The sequence below is a fragment of the Anas platyrhynchos genome, chromosome 22 (assembly GCF_047663525.1).
Source record: "Anas platyrhynchos isolate ZD024472 breed Pekin duck chromosome 22, IASCAAS_PekinDuck_T2T, whole genome shotgun sequence".
Taxonomy (NCBI): Eukaryota; Metazoa; Chordata; class Aves; order Anseriformes; family Anatidae; genus Anas; species Anas platyrhynchos.
The window spans coordinates 775035-793583 of NC_092608.1; the positions used below are offsets into that span (position 1 = coordinate 775035).

At 51.4% G+C, this 18549-nt stretch overlaps 3 protein-coding genes across 22 annotated transcripts in view; 1 reads left to right on the forward strand and 2 right to left on the reverse strand.

Moving 5' to 3' along the window:
• LOC101799414 (transcription factor HES-5) overlaps positions 1–18549 on the forward strand; it is a 30636-nt gene that overhangs the window by 360 nt on the left and 11727 nt on the right. For 8 of the 20 annotated variants that reach the window (XM_072026874.1, XM_072026873.1, XM_072026880.1 and 5 more), the window contains exons 1-2: positions 8053–8524; positions 9359–18508. In XM_072026874.1, coding sequence (XP_071882975.1) covers positions 18446–18508 — 63 coding nt within the window. In that variant the 5' untranslated portion in view covers positions 8053–8524; positions 9359–18445. Of the gene's footprint in view, positions 1–4301; positions 4504–6895; positions 7037–8052; positions 8525–9358; positions 18509–18549 lie in introns of those variants that run through there. The other 12 variants (XM_072026885.1, XM_072026886.1, XM_038166661.2 and 9 more) reach the window with 12 other exon arrangements.
• On the reverse strand, positions 218–1856 carry HES5 (hes family bHLH transcription factor 5). The gene is made up of 3 exons (XM_005011037.6): positions 1733–1856; positions 1441–1606; positions 218–1350 (listed from the first exon to the last, which is right to left on the reverse strand). The coding sequence occupies exons 1-3, from the start codon at positions 1784–1786 to the stop codon at positions 1097–1099; spliced, it is 474 nt and encodes a 157-aa protein (XP_005011094.1). The 5' UTR covers positions 1787–1856; the 3' UTR covers positions 218–1096.
• Positions 7035–8480, reverse strand: LOC101799229 (transcription factor HES-5). Its single transcript, XM_021266574.4, has 3 exons — positions 8364–8480; positions 7879–8059; positions 7035–7719 (listed from the first exon to the last, which is right to left on the reverse strand). The coding sequence occupies exons 1-3, from the start codon at positions 8427–8429 to the stop codon at positions 7460–7462; spliced, it is 507 nt and encodes a 168-aa protein (XP_021122249.1). The 5' UTR covers positions 8430–8480; the 3' UTR covers positions 7035–7459.

Sequence of the window (18549 nt, forward strand, 5' to 3'; positions counted from 1 at the left end):
CCCGCGTCAGGCTGGTGGCGGCCGCGGGTCGGAAAGCGCCTTTCGGCTGCCGCCTGAACGCGATCGTGCCCGGCGGTCTGGTCTCAGGGCCGTGAGGCGCTGAGGCCCCAGGCGGTGTGGTGCTGCCCTCCCCGAGCCCGGTCCCTCCTCCTCCAGCCCCCAGAGCCCGGCACCGCGGGGAAACCATCCCCACAAACCACGCAATGAAGCCAGCAAGTCGTTCTTAGCCAGATTTTTTATTTATTTTCGTGCCAGTGAAAGTTTGTGCAACTTCTGAAGGTCACAGCGGTTTCTGTCACGGGTTATGCGGTTGGTGCGTCTCACAGTGTGTCAGAGCATCCGCGGGTTGTGCTGAATTTACATCCTGCCCTAGGGGTAGGGTACCAAACTAAATATAATTTGTACACCTGCCTTTCATAAAAGACTTAGATAAATATTTATTGCAAAATCCACAGCACAGCCGTAACTTCCTTTCCTATAAGGAAATAAACATGAGCTGTTGCCTTTATAAAAGGCGTATGCATCCTGCACCTCACAAGCAGTACCCCGGCTTTGTGAGCAAGACATCCCGAGGAATTTCCTCTACATCCTTTGGGGAATGGTTCGACCATTTCCAGAGCTCGCTTGGTACGGTCTACAAATATCATAGAACCCCTCACGGCACCCCAAGGGCTAGGTTTTCAGAGGTGTCTGGTGGACCTCGGGGGTCTCAGGGGGGCAGGGAAGGGCTCCCGCTGGGTGGACACCCCTGAAAACTCTAGCCCGAGCGTCTCGGGAGGCACAGCTTTCTGACCAGAAGTACCCGGGCAACCTCACTAAGGTTAAGAACCCGCAGCGTTCCTCTCTGAACAGCCCACTCCTCCTAGCAGGAGGGTTACGTCTTGCATTCCTACAGAATTACTTTCCCTCCACGTGGTGGGATCGTTGCAGTCCTTCAGGAAGAAGGGAGGGAGGCATCCAAGCACCATAATGCTCTGTAAAAGGAGAACATTCTTCCCTACACACAGGAGAGGAGCCAGGGGACTTCTCTAGCGAGTCACGGTCTCCTCTGGAAAATGAGCCAACGTCCAGGCCAGGTGGGAAGCGTGCTCTCGGCCTACCAAGGCCTCCAGAGGTTGCAGGAGGGTTTCGCTGGTGCTTGTTTTGCAGAGGGCTGCTGGCTGGAAGTGGGTGCAGAGGAAGAACCCGAGTCCTTGGGCACTGCTTGTGACCTCTGGAAATGGCAGATCAGCTTCATCTGGGTCTCTGTGTTTGCTGAATGGAGAGAGAGGAATTGCAGAGCTTCCTTGAGGCACCAGGCGTACCCTTCGCAATAGTCCTGCTGAAGGCTTTTGGCAGATGCTGCAAAAGCTGAACGAGTGGAAGAGAAGCGTTAGACAGGCACACTCAGGCTGGGGGTTTGTAAAAAAGTAAGGGCAGGTGATCAGGGAGCGTACTGACCTCGGCTGTACTTCAGGTAGCTGACGGTCATCTCCAGGATGTCGGCTTTCTCCAGCTTGGAGTTGGGCTGGTGCCTCTGGAACTCCTTCTCCAGGAGCAGCTTCAGCTGCTCAATGCTGCTGTTAATCCGATCGCGGCGCAGCTTCTCTACGATGGGTTTCCTGAGCTGTAACACAAAACAGGAGGACGGTTAGCGACCAGACTTCCCCCTTCCATCTCTGTATAACCCGCTGCTGAAGCGGTTCAGCCCTTCTCATCATTAAACCCTCGCGGTCAGAGAGCAGCTACTTACCCTGTTCTTCTCTTTGGGTGTTAGGATTTCCAGGGAGAGAGCACTGGGTGCCATTACCGCGAGTGGCTGGCTGCAGGGCCGCTGGGGAGGGCAGGGAGAGCTCCTCTATTTATACGCCGTAGCTGCATACAAATGTCTGGGGCCGAAGCTTCTCCGAGTTTCCCACAGTCGATAGCCAATCCAGGCATGCGGTGGGACAATAGGGCCAGCATCTATTACAGCATGGTAAATTGAGTGTGAATTGCCTGGGGATAATACCCTGCTCCCAGAGGAGCAGGTGGACTGAGGAGCGTGCAACACAATAGGGCTTGGCATGAGGGCGCTGGGGTAAGGACGTGGGAAAGCGTTTGGCGGCATTATAACCCAGCTTCTGCCCGGTGCTGGGGACGGCGACATCTCAATGTGCTGCCTTTTCCCAGGCCATGCTGAAATTAAGCACAGAAGACTGATCCCAGGAAGAGATAATGCTTGGTCCCCATGACCGAAAGAGGGGCTGAAAAGGAAAAGACGCAGAATTAGAGGGGCTAAAGCCTTTCATTGACATTAAACCATGCTTAGATGAATACAGTACCAGATAATTTTCAGGCAACAAGTGACTGAAATCAAGGGAAGAACCCTTAAAACAACTTGCTCTAAGCAGCCAGCTTGAAACATTTCCCTCTCCCTTGTCTAAATGAGTGAAGTCTCTCCACAGGCTGTGTGAAGAGCTCTTCCTTGCTTTTGTTGGGCGGGCTGGGCTCTCCTGTGGCAGCCCGTGCCGTCCCCAACACGTCCTGTTTGATTTCATGGCGCTCTACGAACGCCTCACCGTTCCCTTGGCTCAGAGCCCCTGAGTAAAGCCCAGCAACGAGAGCAACTGGTGCTCACAAAGCCCCTTGGAGCTTCCCAGCTTCCCGTGACCATGATTTTTGCTCTCCTTTCCTAGCCTAGAGCCGCTTTACGTTTCCTGGACCACAGTTTTCATTGGTGGCACTTGGCAAAAACCCAGCACTGAACACGGAGCATGAGCCCGGCTCAGAAAATCACCTCCCTGATTTATTCTGCCCGTGTGTCCCCGGCAGCATCACCGGCGGCCGGGGCACCTCTGTGGGGCACGGGGCCTCGTGCAGGACCCGCAGCGAAGGGCCCAGCCCGGTGGGAGCGCAGCTTCGACCCTGTTTCCAGCTCAGGAGCTCTGAAACGAGCGCTTTTAAATCACTCCAGCCCCTGGGCTCGGGGAGGCTGCTGCAGCCCGTGCCGAGGAAGGCTTTACCCCTGGCTGGGTGCAGGCAGCTGGCGCAGCAGGCGCTGCCTTTCTGCAAGGCCCCACGGAGGCACACGCCTTTTGTTGGCAGTTTAACACCGTGAACGGGACAATGCGGGAAGCCCTCGGCTCGCGCCGTCCCATGTGAATGGTGAACCAGGCGAGCTGCCTGGCGGCCCTCTGGAGCTGCGGCCCTCGGCTTCTCTCCCCCCCGCTGTCGGCTGAAGGGCAACAAGCCCATAGCACCTCCCGAGTCGGCCTCCCACCCTCCAGAGCCTTTTTTTTTTCCATTTTCTGCAGTTTATTTTGATTATTGAGGGCTGGGAATGTGGTGGCGACAAGGTATCTCCCGGCTGATGTTTCAGGGTCATAAATTCTCTGTCTGTTACAGAGCTGGGTGCAGCACGAGATCAGGTGTGAGGAGAGGGAGGTCTCCCAGCCTTGCCTGGTGCAGATGTTGGAGGGTTTAGGGGTCAGAAACCTGCAGGCAGTGCTCATGGGTGCTGCGTGTCAGGCACCAGCCCCAGCTTCCAAAAGGTAAGAGCTCGATATTTGGAGGAGCTCAGGGCCGGGAGCTTTCAGGCCCTGCCTGGCAGGTGCCCATTTCAGCCCCTCCTGGGCACTCAGGTGGCTTTGGAAAGCAGCCCTCTGTACAGCTGGGGCTGGGCTTTCTGCTTGTTGGCTCAGGATTTTCCTTTCCCTGTTGCTTGCAGAGCGTTTTTATTCCAGGCCATTTCCTCCACTGATGTCAGCCTGTCTCATGAGGGCTTTTGATGGCATTTTTGAAGAAATAATTACGATTTTTATTTTTATTTTTTTTCTGGCCCTTCCTTAAATGGTTTAAAATCTTTCTGACAAGCCCTCTCAAGACACCTATTTAGTGTCAAAGAGCATAACATTCCCAAGTTCTAAAAGGGCTCGCAGAGTACTGATCGATCAATGTGCTCCTTGGGAAAAGAGCCCTCCAGATGGTCCATCGGGACAGGAATTGCTGGTCACCACAATGCTGAGCCAAAAAGCGTCACTAATGCGGGCTGTTGTGAGGCACGCTTCCTTTGTGGGCCCTTTGAATGTCATAAATGGGGAAGAAAGTGTGGGAAACTCCGCGAAACTCAGGCCCACACTCTGAGGTTAATAGGGGCTTTGTCGGGGGAGTCCTCCCGGGCTGTGGGATCAGCATAATGAACAACATCTTCCTGAAGGGTGGGAATGTGTCGGGGCAGGGGAGCGTCACCCCAGGGGACGGAGCAGCAATAAGCAGCTTTGCATTCAATTATTAGAAGTGATAATAATTAATAAACTGTAAACATAACCTTGGCTTCGCAGGGACCGCAGGGACTGGAGGTCTGCCTCTCAGCTCACGAGTAATTGGGGAGCCTGAGCTTGGAGGAAGGCGGCGTTGGAAGGTGAAAATGAGAAGAGCTGCACTTGTATGGCGGTGCTGAGCCCGTGGAGGGGCTGGGATCCCCCTGCTGCCCGCAGAGCAGGAGCTCACCCTCGCTCCCTCACCCTGCCCTGCCAACAGTAGGTGTGGATCTCCCTTTTCTGCTTTCCCCACATGTTTCAAACAAGGCAGAGCACAGAACAGCAGCAGCCCCATGCCACTGCTCTTGGTCAGGGTGCTGCGGGCTTTGGGACCCTTTGCCTGAGTCCTGACTGCCCCAGCCTGCTGTCAATCTGCTGCCTTAATTAGGCTTAATTTAAAAACACAGGCATAGGTGAACAGCTTGAACGTTGCTGGGATTCAGGAGCTTGTACTAATTAGCAAAGACAAGTCAAGCACAGCAAGGTGAAGTGACTTTTTCAAGATCACCAAGCAACACGGAGATCTATAAATATCTTCTCTGAATTATTTAGGAGCTCGTTAGAAAGAACAAATCTCTCTGCAGCACGGGTGGCAGCTCCCGATGGATTGCAGAGCCCACCTTGCGCTGCGTTGGCAGGCAGGTGAACAGCATGCAAGCAGCTTGTGCATTGGGGGTAAAATAAGAGCCAGAGGGCTCCATGCAGCCATAATGAGGCAGGGGAAGAGGTTCTCCATGTGCCCAGGAGGTGGATTTTTGGCCCTTTCTGTCTGTCTGAGGGCTGCATCCCAAACCAGGTGAGGACTGGCCAGGTGCAGGTAGTGACGTGTGCATCCACTCTGATCTGGTCACCCTAGGAGATCTGAGTTTGTTTGATCCCTAAATAAGCAGCCACTTGATGAGATCAGCTATTTTTGGTTTCATTGTGTTCAGGGAAAAAAAACGTGCTAGAAGTGAAGTTTTTCAAGGGCATCCCTCCCAGGCACTCTGGCAGGAGGTGGAAGTGTTGACCAGTGGAGTTCTGTGCCATTAGCATGTCTTTGAAAGAATGAGAGAATTGTCGTATATCCAAATTATTGTGTTCACTGTAATTACGTTACTGTGATTAGATAATAGTATTGTGAGCTGATGGTTTGTGCAGGTTTAGTTTACTTTGAAGAGAAGGGAAAACAAAAGGTGAAGAGTCCTGACCACGCACGAAATGGGAACTCTTCTAAGGAGTGAGTGAATGTTGCCATGGGGAGCGCTGTTTTGGTGAGGCTGCTGGTGTCCAGGTGCTCTGGGGTGACTCAAGGAGCCCCTTCTCGGGCTTTTCTTCCTGCTTCTACCTTCTGAATGTGTTTGCTCACTCACCCTGCCCAGTCTCTGTGTAGCTGTGTGGGAGGAGGACAAGCTCATCCTTCTGGACAGGTGCTCGTGTTCCTCACCAGCGTGCAGCTCTCACTGCCCCTCAGGAGGGAGGAATCGTGCTGCTGCAAATCAAATCCCTTGCCATGGGACACCCAGCTGGTGCGAGCCGCGTAGGCAGCCTCTGGTAAATCTCCCCTTAAGAGGATATGGCAGGTTTGTTTTCTGGATTGGGGTGGGCTGAAAACCCCAAGGGAGGATGATGTAAAATTGGCACAGAAGCTGACTCTTCACCAGGCTGGGTAGAAACCCTCTGAAGCCTGGTGGAGCGTCGCAGCTCCAAGGCATGTTTGGGACCCTTAGGTGGGTGTCAGAGGAAGAGAGCGACATGCCTGAAGAAAAGATTATGGGGAAAAACTTAGGAGAAGAAATGCTGTCTTAATCTTTGATCGCTATCAAATTGTGTGTTCTTTTAGCCATATGTAGGTAGCTTTCATTTCAGCTTAAAAAAAAAAATCCACGTTTAGGTAAGAGACAGTGCTTGCTGAAATTAAGAGACAACAACTAGCTCACCCCACTGTGGGTAGTTTCCAGAAGAAGGGTAAGATCCCCAAGTACAGTCTTACTTGGGTAAGATCCCCAAGTACCAAACTGTGGAAGTTGTTAGGAGCTATGCATGTTAGCACCTCTTAACTGGACAGAAAACATAAGGCTGGGCTCAGGTTGGTGAGCAGATTAATGGGGAATGGGGGAAATAAGCTGGTTGTGAAAGCAGTGATCTGCTGAGGTCTGAACAGGCTGCTGTTAAGTACCTGGGGCCACACCGCTCAGCGTGCCACTTCACCTTCACCTCCATCTTTAGTTTTGATAGCTTTTCCAGGGGCTGCTTCTTTGCAGGATCTGAAACCCTGTTCTGCCAAGTGAATTTTACAAATAGGGGGATGAGGGGCTCAAAAAATGACACCTCCTGCTCGCTGCCCCACTGCGGCGCCTACGTGCAGCTCTTAGTCCTGGAACATGATCCATTTTAATCACTTCAAACCAAAGGCTGAAGGACTCAAACAGTTTTTATTGTATTGTACAGCGAAGACTCCAAAGTTGAGCATCACACAGGATGAATACATCACGACTTTATAAAAGCTTTTTAAGCTCATTAGCATGTTCAGTGAATGCTTACACAGTACTTACTGCCTGCCTTCCTCCCCAGCCCTCACCTAAGATATATCCCAGGTACTTCCTTTACAAAAGGCATCAATTATCCCTCAACGGAGAGAGCACATCCTGGCCATGAAGAGAATTTTCCCTACAGCTATCTGTTATCATAATAACGATCTGTGAGGAGGTCCACTAAAAATAGCACAGGAACTTCAGAAGAATCGGCGTTCCTGAATGCCATCTTTCACTCAAAAGGTAAAGGCTCAATACTCTCTTTATGATACACAGTGCATTCTCCAAAGTGCTCCTGCTTTAGGAAGGCCAGCACATTGTCGGGAGACAATGGAACACTTGAACCAGTGACCCAGGGAGTTCATAGAAAGATCTCCACTGACAGCCACGGGCTCAATAGCCAAGGGAAGGGGTGGTGGGAACTGGAGGGCATTTTAGTCCCCGCAGCGCTCAACCCTCTCTTTGGCAAGGAGCCACCACCAGGAGCAGCAGCTTTGCTGCCAGATACAAGCACACTCCTTCACTGTGAAGGGAAACTACTGAGCGACCTCCCACCTCTGGAAAGCAATGTTTCCTACTGTAAAGAGGGACTCTTAAGTCACAGGTCCCTCTATTTTTTTTTTTTTGTAACAAAACATAGGAATAAAGCAAAGTTCATCAGCAGGTCTACCAGGGTCTCCAGATGGTAGAAGCCGGGGTCTTCTGGGCAGGCTGCTTTCTGGCGAGCAGACAGGGTGACAGAGGTGGCCTGCGAGGAGCAGGAGAGTACGTGACATCTGCACCCGTCTGGGCTTTGCAGAAATGCTTGATGAGCTGGGCCTGGGTTTCCCTCTTGGGTTCATAGAAGGACAGAAAATGCATCGCTTCCTTGAGGCACTGCAGGTATCCGCTGTTAAAGTCCTGCTCTGGATTCTTGTGGATGAATGCTAGAAAAGAGAGAGAAAAGCACATTCAGGGGGTTAAGATCCATGCATGAAGCTTTTTCCAAGAGCCCAAGTCCACAAACCTTGCTCGTGGGACCAGAGCTGGCGTGGTGCTGCCCAGGGGAGTGGGCTGTGGGTGGTGATCGATGTGTCTGTGCTCACCTGGGTCCTGTAGCTGGCTCTGCTGTTTCAGGTAGCTGACAGCCACCTCCAGGATGTCGGCTTTCTCCAGCTTGGAGTTGGGCTGGTGCCTCTGGAACTCCTTCTCCAGGAGCAGCTTCAGCTGCTCGATGCTGCTGTTAATCCGGTCCCGGCGCATTTTCTCCACCACCGGCTTCCTGAGCTGGAAGAGACAGGGCAGGGTGTTTAGGGTTTTCTGACACCTGGCCTGCTGGCCCCTCCTGACCCAGGCCGTGACATGCTCAAAGTTCCAGGACGCTTTCTGTAGGAGACCTTTGCCATGCTGCCTACCTGTTGTCTCATTTTAAAGAATCTGTATTTCCCTTTCTGTCTCCTTACCCTATTTTATGCCCCCTCCTCATCTCATCTTTCCCCGTGTCATTCTTGTTTGATAGAGGCAGTGCCTTGCACGGGGCACAGGCCAGTCCTGACCATACCTGCCCGATCCCGTTAGGGGCTCTACTTACTTTATTCTTTTCTTTTGGCAGCAGTTTCTCCTCCACGTGGATCACGAGAGCGTTACTGGGAGCCATTCCCGGTGCTCTCCAGCCTGGGCACTGAGCACACGGCTGTGCTCTGGCAGCGACCGGCCGCCTCTATTTATACCTCGGAGCATTTTGGCAGCTACGTGAGTCTTGGGGTCGCTGGTGTTTCCCACAGCCCTCCAGCCAATCCAGGCACACAGCCGAACAATAGGGGAAGCATCCATCAGTGCACGGTGCATTGATCCTAAATGCCCCGAAGAGAATAACCTTCTGCCCACGCCGACTGGTGGAGCGTGCAGCCCAGCTCTCTGGGGCTGCCCAGGGATCTGGGAAAGCACCAAGCCTCCAGCTGGTTGTCTGAGGTCGGTGGCATTCCGGAGGCCCTGCATGTGCCAGGCACATTTGTGGCATGGAGGAGGCACACTTTTGGGGGGAAGTCAGGAAAAAAAGAGAGGGAAATGCTGTTTAGGGTGAAAAGCAACAGCACCAGGGACATCTCGCTGCTCTTTCTTGAGAGGGTGCTTTGCAGCCAGCCTGCCAGCTGCAGTTTGCTGGGGGCTGTGTGTGTGTTTGTGCTTCTCCATATGGTTCTTACACTTTTTTGCAGCAGTAACGGGTGAGCTGAGGTGGTGAAACAACAGGTCTGTTGGCCCAACGTGTGCCACTCAGGGTGGTGGACAGGGTTAATAAATAAGGAATGTGAAGCCAGTGGAGATTGTGACCTCTGTCTCTTCCCCATTAACACACGGGGCAGTGAGCCCATCGCACCAGTGTTCCCTTTGCTTTTGTTAAGGGCAGCCAAGCAGCTCCTGGCATGCCACATTCTCGTCCCAGCCAGGAGCATCGCCCTGCTCCGCTGCAGACTGGGCTAAAAATTAAGCCAACGTTACCTATTTTGTAGGAAAGGCAAGAAAAAGAGTGAATCTTTGTGGACACTTGAGTCACCTCTGGTTTCTGTTTCTGGTTTCTGTCCCAAGGCAGCACTGAAAGCCAGCCGGGAAGCTCTAGAGCAAAGCTGCATGGAGGTGGGCTCATCTGCTCCCTGCACACCTGGAAGGGTCTGGAAATGGAAATAGAGAGGGGAAGCGTGTGGCCAGGTAAGACAGTCAAAGACACGTTCCTGCTTGGAAATCCTGAAGCAAAGCCCGCGTAAGGGGCAGTTGGAAGGAAGGAGGGAGGTGTCACCGCAATAGCCAGCTTCATGGCTCGCATTGTGCGGCCTGAATGGGCTTAGCTCTTTGTTAAGGGCAGATGTTGTCCTCCGAGCCCTTTATCCCCATGTTGTGGGAAAGCCAGGAGACAAGTCATCTCAGGAAGACTTTGAACCGGTCAAAAGATTATGATGCAAGATAAGATACGGCTCAGAGACCATGCCCTGGGTTTTGCCAGCTACAATAAGGTGTTGCCCTTTCTTCTGTAGTCTTTGACTGGCCTTCCTCCAGCACTGGGCGTCCTGTGCTCGCTCTCTCCTCAAAAGGGAGCAGGGGTGTCAGGCCTGGAAGCTGGGAGGTGACAGGTAGGCATGTACCAAGCTGGTTAAAGAGACTCTTCGATGTCAAAGAACATCTTTCTCCCAACTCCTGAGAAGCAGCCCTGACCTTTATTGCTGTATTATAACTGATAGCCAGATGGTCTTTTGGGAGTTGGATCCTTTCCCTTTAAATCATTCAGGTTCAAGCACCATCACTAATGTTGTGAGTAGTTGCGAGGCACGCTTCTATTGTCCCAACAAGAAATGTTATCAATAGGGGAAAAGTATGGGAAACGCAGAGAAATTCAAACCCACACAGCCTGGTGCTAATAACTCCTTTGTGGAGCCCGCGCTGTCAGCAGGGCACTCTGAACCCGCATGGCTTTTTCACTCAGCACGGCTGAAAAGCGCGTGTTTGGCTGTGCGGGCAGGAGTTTCTCAGGGATTTGTGTTCACCGGGAGAAAGGGGCAGCGTGGGGCAAGGGGGCAGGGATGCAGGTTCGCACACGGGGTGGCCAGCTGCAGTACTGGGGCATCCCTTTGTCACCGCTGCTGCAAAGCAGGGCCGGGCAGGATCTGTCCTGTGTGCAGCCTGACCTCTGGTGAGCTCCTCTCCCTCAGGCCAGCCCCTGGTTAGCATTGCTGGAGAGGTTTGTGGGCACAGGTAAAAGAGAAGAGATTCAGGACTGCACCAGCTCTGCCCTAGCTTTCATGGGTACCATGATAGCAACTGTATTGCTGAGGAAGACAGCAGTGAGAACACCTAGAACACATAGACCGATGCTGATAGATCTCTGCTGATGGTATCTTTGAATGCCTGGTGTAACTGAAGGGTCTGTCTTTTGGGCCACACTCGTGTGCAGACATGACCTAGTGTCTGAGGTTCCTAGGTTTTGGCACTAGGGTTTCAAATCCCTGCAGTGTCACCACACCCCTTCAGCTTTATCCTCTTGTGATTTGCTTCTTGGTGTTTCCTTGGATGAGGTTTTAAAAGACAGGGTGCTGTCTATTGGAGGGGATTCCTAATAATTCTTTGACACTTTTTTTTAATTTATGAGCCACTGCTTGCCGTTGTGTCACAGAGGAAGGTCCCTTCTCCCAGCCCTCCAGGTGCACCTCACCCTGCCTGCCAGAAATTACCTTGCAGAGCTTGCTATTCAGGATTGGCTTCTTCCACTAGCACAAGCCAAACATAATTCTTCCGTCTGAACCAACAGAGTGGAAGTGTAGTGAAACCTGCCTCTTCCAGGGGAAAAGGTTATGTTGTTGTTAGACTGACTGTATAAAATATTACATTAAATGTCATTAGCATGGCATCATCCTGCCTTCTTTAGACATCAGAACCTTGGCCAAAAATACCTTTAATTACTGTAAAGTACATTCTTTACATGTTTAACCTTTAAAATTAGTTTTTCTTTGGATTCAGAATGCTTAATATGCTGCCATTCCCAGGTGCATAAGGGGAGGAAAGTGGACTTTGATCATTAAGAAACACATGAGACAACTCGATCTGCATTTTCAGGGTTGTTAGAGGCAAAAGCAATTTCCATAGCTGCTTGTGTGGGTGACCCTGAAATCGTCATGCCCCAATGACATAGTCTTACTACAGTGAGTATTACAAATAATTAAAAATTAAGGAGAATTTATTATTTTTCTGCCCAGCTGAAATTCCCACAAGTCACCTCTCAGCATATTCAAGAGTGCACAAGAGGGATTTATTATTTCCTGGTATATTGACTCTGAAAGGTCTGGGGATTACAGCTGCTTTGCACATGAATAGCTGGAGTGTGTTGTACAAAAGGCATGGTCTGTGGGATAATGGGGTTGGATGTGGGAAAGCGCTGACCCTGGGGGAGAGCAGGCTGGTGCCTGATGGCAGGAATCAATTATGTCTCAAAGGAACACATTGCCCTGGGAGCAGGCTTTGCGGGAGCCACCATGTTATGTGTTTACCACCCTCCTCCTTCAAAATCCTGTATAAAACAGTCACAGAAAATATCCTCTCCTCCTGCCCTTGCTGGGGACCCAGCCATGCCGGTTGGTGCTGCGTTAGGGTCTTGGTACCACAGCTGGTCCCAGCTCCGGGGCAGCGCCGAGCCACAGCAGTTTTCTTGCACGTGCTGCCAGTTTGGAGAGCCTAAACCCCCCCAAATACTGGTGACTCCAGTGGGGACACACGCTCCCAAAGCCCTCCGAAATTCCTAGAGCCCATCAGTCACCGCCTCGGCTCCTACTAGGGGAGGGGAGAAGCCTGGCACTGCCAAGGGATGGAGCAAACACAAGCTGCTGAGCTCATGCACTTCCTTCCCTGTGTTTTATTTATTTATTTATTTATTTATTATTTTTTCATGATGGTGGTATTCAGTTTTTACACTGATCTGGTATTAATGCCAACCTTTCAAATGTCAAAATTTGGGCTTCAACAAATCATGAAATGAGCTGAAAGTTGTAGGGGTTTAACAAACCTTTCTGACATGAACTCCTACTGAAGGCCGTAAGTATCATATAGCTCGTGATAAAATTCCAAGACTTAGCAGATAGCCTTGCCAAACATTTTGGGGAGTAAAAGTTCTCCTGCAGAGAAAGGATTTCAGAGGAGCAGGTTTAAGATTGGGAGGGTGGTTTCAGGGTCTGGTCCCAAGGACCACTTGGTGTGGCAGGCAAGGTGGGTTGAGCAGGTAGCAGAATGAGGATGGATCTGCCTGACAAGAGGGGTTTTTCAGAAGCAAGATAACCTAGTCGAGAGCCGGGCAGAGGTTTAGCAGAGGAACACACTTAGGAACTCACATGGCACGTAAGGCAGGGTTGGATGCCCTCACCATCATGCTCCAGGCAAGGCACCTTGTCAGATGTCAGTGTCAAGGGAATGTGGTGCAACAAACAGAGCCCAGCTCTGAAGGAAACAGTCTAGAGAGGCAGTGGGTAGGAGAACGACCCCCAGAAGGTCACCTGTGTAGCTGGCAGCATAAACTGTGCCTACGAGCATTTACAGCGCTAGTTTGGGGGGGAAGCTGTTAACTGAAGCAGCTTAATACTGAGGCTTGGTTGGTCCCCAGGAGCAAGAATAAACAAACTAAATCTTGGTTTGCTTTTCCAAGAGATCAAGTTCATTTCTTTTGATGAGGTTATCAAGTATTTCCTGATCAAGCATTTGAGCGCATCTTCCTTTTCAGCCAGTTCATGGACTTGAAAAAATTGTGCTGAACACCCTTCTCAAAACCCACTGCTGAACTTGAGAGCAAAGGAGAATTTTTGCATCTGCTTATTGAGGAGAGGCACGACTCCAAGTGTGGTCTGGGCAGGTAATCCAAGTTCTCCCACAAGCTGGGGAGCTGGCTGCTTTTCAGAGCTGACAAAACTAATTAAAACAAAAGTGAGTGCTGAGCATCTTTGTAAAAGTCCCAAACGGACCACTTGGGTATAGAAGCACTGCAACCATGAGGCTGTTTGAAATATTGGGTTCCTCCTTTCTGCCTCATTTTCTTCCTTTGTAAAACGTCACTAATAATACATCCTCATCTTGCAGAGGAGGTTGCTGAGAATTCATTAGCTGGTATTTGTAAAGCACTTTGAAAATGCAAAGCCAGTGCATTATTCCTGGTCTTCTGGATGCTTTCCATGTTATTAAAAACAGGATTTCAGAAAGGCTTATAGGGGATCAAAACAGCATCCCAAACTTGAAAGGAAGCACGACTGTTAAACCATCAACTGTCGCCTCCCCCTGCAGCCAGATGTTAAGCCCTAAAGAAGTGAAGTGGCACAAGGAATTACTTTCCCAAGTTCCCCCAGCTGGGCTGACAGGCCTTGATCAATGGTTTTCTCCGCAGTGAGTGCTATGCAGATGGTCTACCCAGAGCAAGGTTTCTGTGAAGTACAAAGGGAAGTCAAACACCATTTCTAATTCAGCTTGTAGCATGGCACACTTCCTTTATCCTCTGCCTGAATGCAGTGAATAGGGGAGCAGTGTGGGAAACTGGAAGGGACTCCAAACTCACACAGTCTGAGGGGCTGTAAGACACTCCTATGCTCAGACCACATCTGCCTGTGACACAGAGGGAAAAAGAGTGACAGGACGAAAAATCAGATTATAAAAACCTGCGTGATGCCCAAGGAAAAGGAAAGAGGTGAAGGAAGCTATGCAGGGAAACAGAAATGCCAGGCTCGAAGACGGGACTGCCAACAGCAGAGCGAGGCAGGGCTAGGAGGAAATCCAGAGGAACGAGCTGCAGGAGCAGAATCTTGCTCTTCCGCCCGTGAGGCCAAAGAAAATTGCCCCACTGAAGGCAGCAGAGGTGGCGTCAGCCCACACCAAGGCCCCTGAGCCACATACTCTGTTCTGTTTCTTTAATTCCTCAGATTTGTTTAATATGTCCCTGGAAACGCAGACCCTTGCTATCAGTTGAGCCACTCCCAAGCTCGTGCAAACTGTTGGAAACAGATCGAGAAGCTTGTCCAGTCCTTCAGTGCCCCGGTGTGTTGCTCTGAACTGCTGCTTGTTGTAACGTAACTGTAGGGTGTCATTACAGGACGGATTCCCTCCTGCCAGCCTGGGGATCCTGCTGCAGGTGAGGCATTGCCACAGTTCAGCTTTGCCGCAATAACATGATTTTGTTTTGCTGTGACCATCCATGGAGGCCTTGGTGGACACCAAGCCTCTGCTGCCGTGTCACAGGCAGGCTGCCCCTTCCCCATGCTGCTCAGTCCTCTGTCTTGCTGGTGTTAGTGAAGCCTGGCCTGCCTGAATGCGATGGCAAACATCACAGCACGTCACAGGTAGGGATACGATGGGGCATGGACCCCTAGCTCCACGTGCCAGCCCACGGGCTTTCCTGGAACAAACATGGAAATGCTGAGCTCTGGAACGCCCCCAGGGCAGGCAGCATCACCATACTTGGTGGTGGGATTTTCACATCTCTTTGCTGCACAGTGCCAAGGGCAAGAGGTGACTCTTTTATGGACCGTGAGGGCATGGTGATAGCTGTGTATGGCCCCTGTTGCTCACCCAGCCTCCCGTTCCTGAGGAGTTGATGCCTGCCTGCTGTGCGGGCTCATTACAGGTGGGCCAGGAACTGCCCCTTGGCCCTGATGTGGGCTCAGGTGTTGGCCAGGAGCTGCAGGAGCCAGGCTTGGCTTTTAAGAAAATTAGCTCAGATTTTATACCAGCGATATTGCGGGGAAGCTCTTCTCTTCATTAACACTTCTGCACTGTTCCGCGGTGTTTAGAGGAAAGAAATGGGAAGCAGTAATTGATGCTGGTAATAATAACGAGATTCTGGTCCTGGTGTTTGTCAGGGGCAAATGTGGATAAATCCCCCTGTGGAGGTGATTTGTGTACCCGGAGACTCGAAAGCAGCCCTGTAGGTACAGACCCTACAGGCTGAAAGTAGCAGCCTGCTCCCCAGAGGCCGGAGTGCCTGCTGGCTCCAGCGAGGACCTCCACCTGCATGGGGCTGTTAGGACGGGACCCATTTTATTTTCCACCTCAGTGTGCTCTGTAGGACGAAGCACTTAGCTGAGCCCCCTGCCCCGTTCTCTGGGGCGTTGCTCCCCGGCACCTTGGCGCTCTCAACACCCCTGACATAAGGCTGGGGAAGTTGGCGTACCTTGGGGTTTCCCACACCATTTCTTAACCGCATTCATGCCCGTCACAAAGGAAGTGTGCCTGGCTACAAACCACATTAGCAACGGTGCTTGCCTCTGCATTGTGTTCAGTGGGAAACCCTGCTCCCAAAAGGCCATCTGGGCAGCACAGAGCAGGAGAGAGGCAACGGGGGCAAGGAGCGGCCCTCCAGACCTGGGAAAGCAGCAGCATCCTTGAGTCACCCTACAGAGCTAACATCTGGCCGAGTTTCTGGGGGAAGGCTCTTGCTCAGGCCCTGTTTCAAACACCCAGATCCAGCATCTCGGGATCGCCGTAACTTTTCTGTCCAATATTCTCTGTGGGACCACACTAGATGTGGGTAATTCAGAATTCATTATCCTTAGCGCAACGTCCACTGGCTCAATTAACTTTATACCAGGGGTGATTTTTATTATTGTTTTTCTTCAGGATTTCCAACCAAAGCAGAAACAGAGCATCCATTTTGGGTAACTGGGCATCTCATTTGAGTTACTGTTCCAGGATGGTCAGTAATTGGCTGGTTTTACCCCTCACAGACTGCGAAACTACAGAGAAAATAAAAAGCTATTTTAAATATATGCTTTTATTTGAGATACTTTAAAATCAACATGTGGCACAGAGCAAGGATGTAGGAACCTCCATGGATATATCATCTGGGGGGACATTTTGTATCTCTAAGGTTAGAGGGCCGCCATCCTCTGTGGTAAAGTGAATTTCTCAAGGCTACAGGAGATTAAATAAGCATTCAGCCGTCTCAGCAGCAGGCTTCGGGTCAATCTGGATCCTAATGGGGAAGAAAGTTGGAGCACTGGCACCTCTTGTGCCAAGGGCACGACCACTGCTGCCCTGCGATCTGGCGAGGCGCTGGCACAACTTTTCCTTGTTGCTGCTTGCCTTTGGGCTGGCCAAATGTGGGGAGCTGAGCTGCTAGAAAAGCTGGTACAGGGAGGGCATCTGGTACTTGTAACACCTTCCTTGGACTAAACAGGTCTTGGACTAAACAGGTCCTTCCTTGGACCTGTGCTGCAAGGGGAAATAGGACTTAGAGCTGCTTCCTAGCGAGTCAGTCAGGGAAACAGAAATTGTCCCTAGCAAAGTTGCCAGTGGCCACTGCTGATTTTGTAGTTGCCACATTTCTTCTTCATGCACTTGGTTAATGAGCTCCAGCAATGAGTTACTGCTCAGGAGTTTCTGTTTCAGGGAATCTCCCCCAGAGGGATGCGCAGAGGGAAAGATTGGTTTCAGAGGTGGCATTACATGAGCTCAGAGATAATCCACCAGCTTTGAGGAGAACATGTGAAATGGTGTCACAAAAACTTTCCCACAACTTGACATAAAAGCCTCGGAGCCCAACAGCTGCTGCTCTGTGCGGCAAGAAGGGAGCCTATTCAGCAGCAGCACAATGGGGACGGAGCAGCAGAGCCTGCAGGAGGGCACTGAAGCCTTACCTGGGCCTAGAAATAAATGAGTTGCAGGGTGAGAGAGATATGTAGGCATGTGTGTGTGCATTCATGTTAAAATATGTCAATATATAGATGACCACACATAAATTAATGTAAGCACAAACAGGATTTACTTAGCACCTTTTCCATTTCAGTAAGAGACCCCAACCAAACCCCAGCATTACTTTACAGACTTTATCTGACAACTACCACGCCTGTGTTGGTTCTTGCAGAGGGGATACCGAAGCTCACAGGAAGGTGAATTGCACCGATGGGGTCTCAGAGCACACAGGGAGTCAATCTGGGAGCAGCGCGGCTCTGACACACGCTGCTGGCAGCTTTCTCCATGCAGGTTGTGGGTGTAGAGGATGCAGGGAACACGCTGCTGCTGTTCCCTTCTCCAGCTGTGTGCGGCTGCAGCTCGTAAAAGCAAGCAGCACTTGCATGGGCAGGGGCCAGGTTAGGTGCAGGCAGATCTGGTTCGAGTTTTGCAGCGTGAATCTCCGGGGGTGTTTATGGGATGCAGAGGGCAGCACCATTAACACCCCCAGCTGCAGGCACTGCTGGAGCAGAGGCTGCATCTCAGTACAGAAACCAAGCCCCTGCAAAACAAGGAGTCAGGAACTTGATTTCTAACAATTTTGTGGGCTAAGTGAATTTGTTCTGTGTGTAGATGAAATAAAGGACTTAGAGCAAAACAAGTTTTGGGAAAGAAGTGAGAAATCAGCACGTGAGGCTGACCTGAGCCCCACACTCAGATCTTCCTCCTCTCGGTTTGGTCGTGCAGGTGTTTGGAAGCAGCAACCTCAGGTGCTTGTCACAGGGCTTGAGAGTGTCCCAAAGAGGTGCCCGAGATCTCGAGGAGGAGACCAAAGTTCAAAAGAGGAACTTTTTGGAAAACTATGTGTATTTATGGTTTTTATGTATTTCTTTGCAGTGAGGCAAGCCAGAAAAGCACTTCTCTGTTTCAGCTGTGCCACACTCACCTAAGGGAGTACAATCGAGTGCCTTGCAGTGAGCACAAGGCAAAGGGGCTTACAGAAACCGCTCGTGTGTGCGTGTGCAGCCACGCACGTGTACGCGTGTGCCTCGGAGTGTCCCCAGAGGGACCTGCATGGAGCTGTTGGGGTCCTGCCATCAGTGACCAGCCTCCGTGTCCCGGTGTGCTGGGAATGCCACTGACGTGCAGTGGTGCTCAGCAGCCCCTGCCCCGGATGGCCAGCTCTTTCCCAGCTTCTGAGGCGTAATTCGGATCCCGCTCTTTCACGCCCCACGCATTCCCCACCTGCTCATCTGGGAGAAGGTCATTATCCCCGGGCTATTCACTGCCAGCCGAGCATGCAAGAATAGCAGCTTCTCCCTTTGTGCTGCCCATCTCGCTGATTGGCCCTGCAGTGTGGGAAACTCCGCCGAGCCGCAGACCCACAGGCTCTCCGGGAAGCTGCGGGGTATAAATATAGGGTAAAGGCAGCTTCCAGCACCACGTTTCTCCTGGATTCCCACTCTGAGACCTTCCCTCCTCTCAGGACAGATGGCTCCCAGCGCTGTGTTCCTGGAGCCTGACAACCTGCTGACGCCAAAGGAGAAAAACAAAGTAAGTCCAGCTGCAGAGAGGCAGCTCGGAGCCACGCTCTC

What these genes read in the sequence shown, in the direction of transcription:
- HES5 (XM_005011037.6), bottom strand. Translation starts at nt 1,786, where the DNA reads ATGGCACCCAGTGCTCTCTCCCTGGAAATCCTAACACCCAAAGAGAAG. An exon ending in CACCCAAAGAGAAGAACAGG is followed by an intron (nt 1,607 to 1,732) that starts GTAAGTAGCTGC and finishes TTTGTGTTACAG; the next exon opens with CTCAGGAAACCCATCGTAGA. An exon ending in CTACCTGAAGTACAGCCGAG is followed by an intron (nt 1,351 to 1,440) that starts GTCAGTACGCTC and finishes CCACTCGTTCAG; the next exon opens with CTTTTGCAGCATCTGCCAAA.
- LOC101799229 (XM_021266574.4), bottom strand. Translation starts at nt 8,429, where the DNA reads ATGGCTCCCAGTAACGCTCTCGTGATCCACGTGGAGGAGAAACTGCTG. An exon ending in TGCCAAAAGAAAAGAATAAA is followed by an intron (nt 8,060 to 8,363) that starts GTAAGTAGAGCC and finishes TGTCTCTTCCAG; the next exon opens with CTCAGGAAGCCGGTGGTGGA. An exon ending in GAGCCAGCTACAGGACCCAG is followed by an intron (nt 7,720 to 7,878) that starts GTGAGCACAGAC and finishes TCTCTTTTCTAG; the next exon opens with CATTCATCCACAAGAATCCA.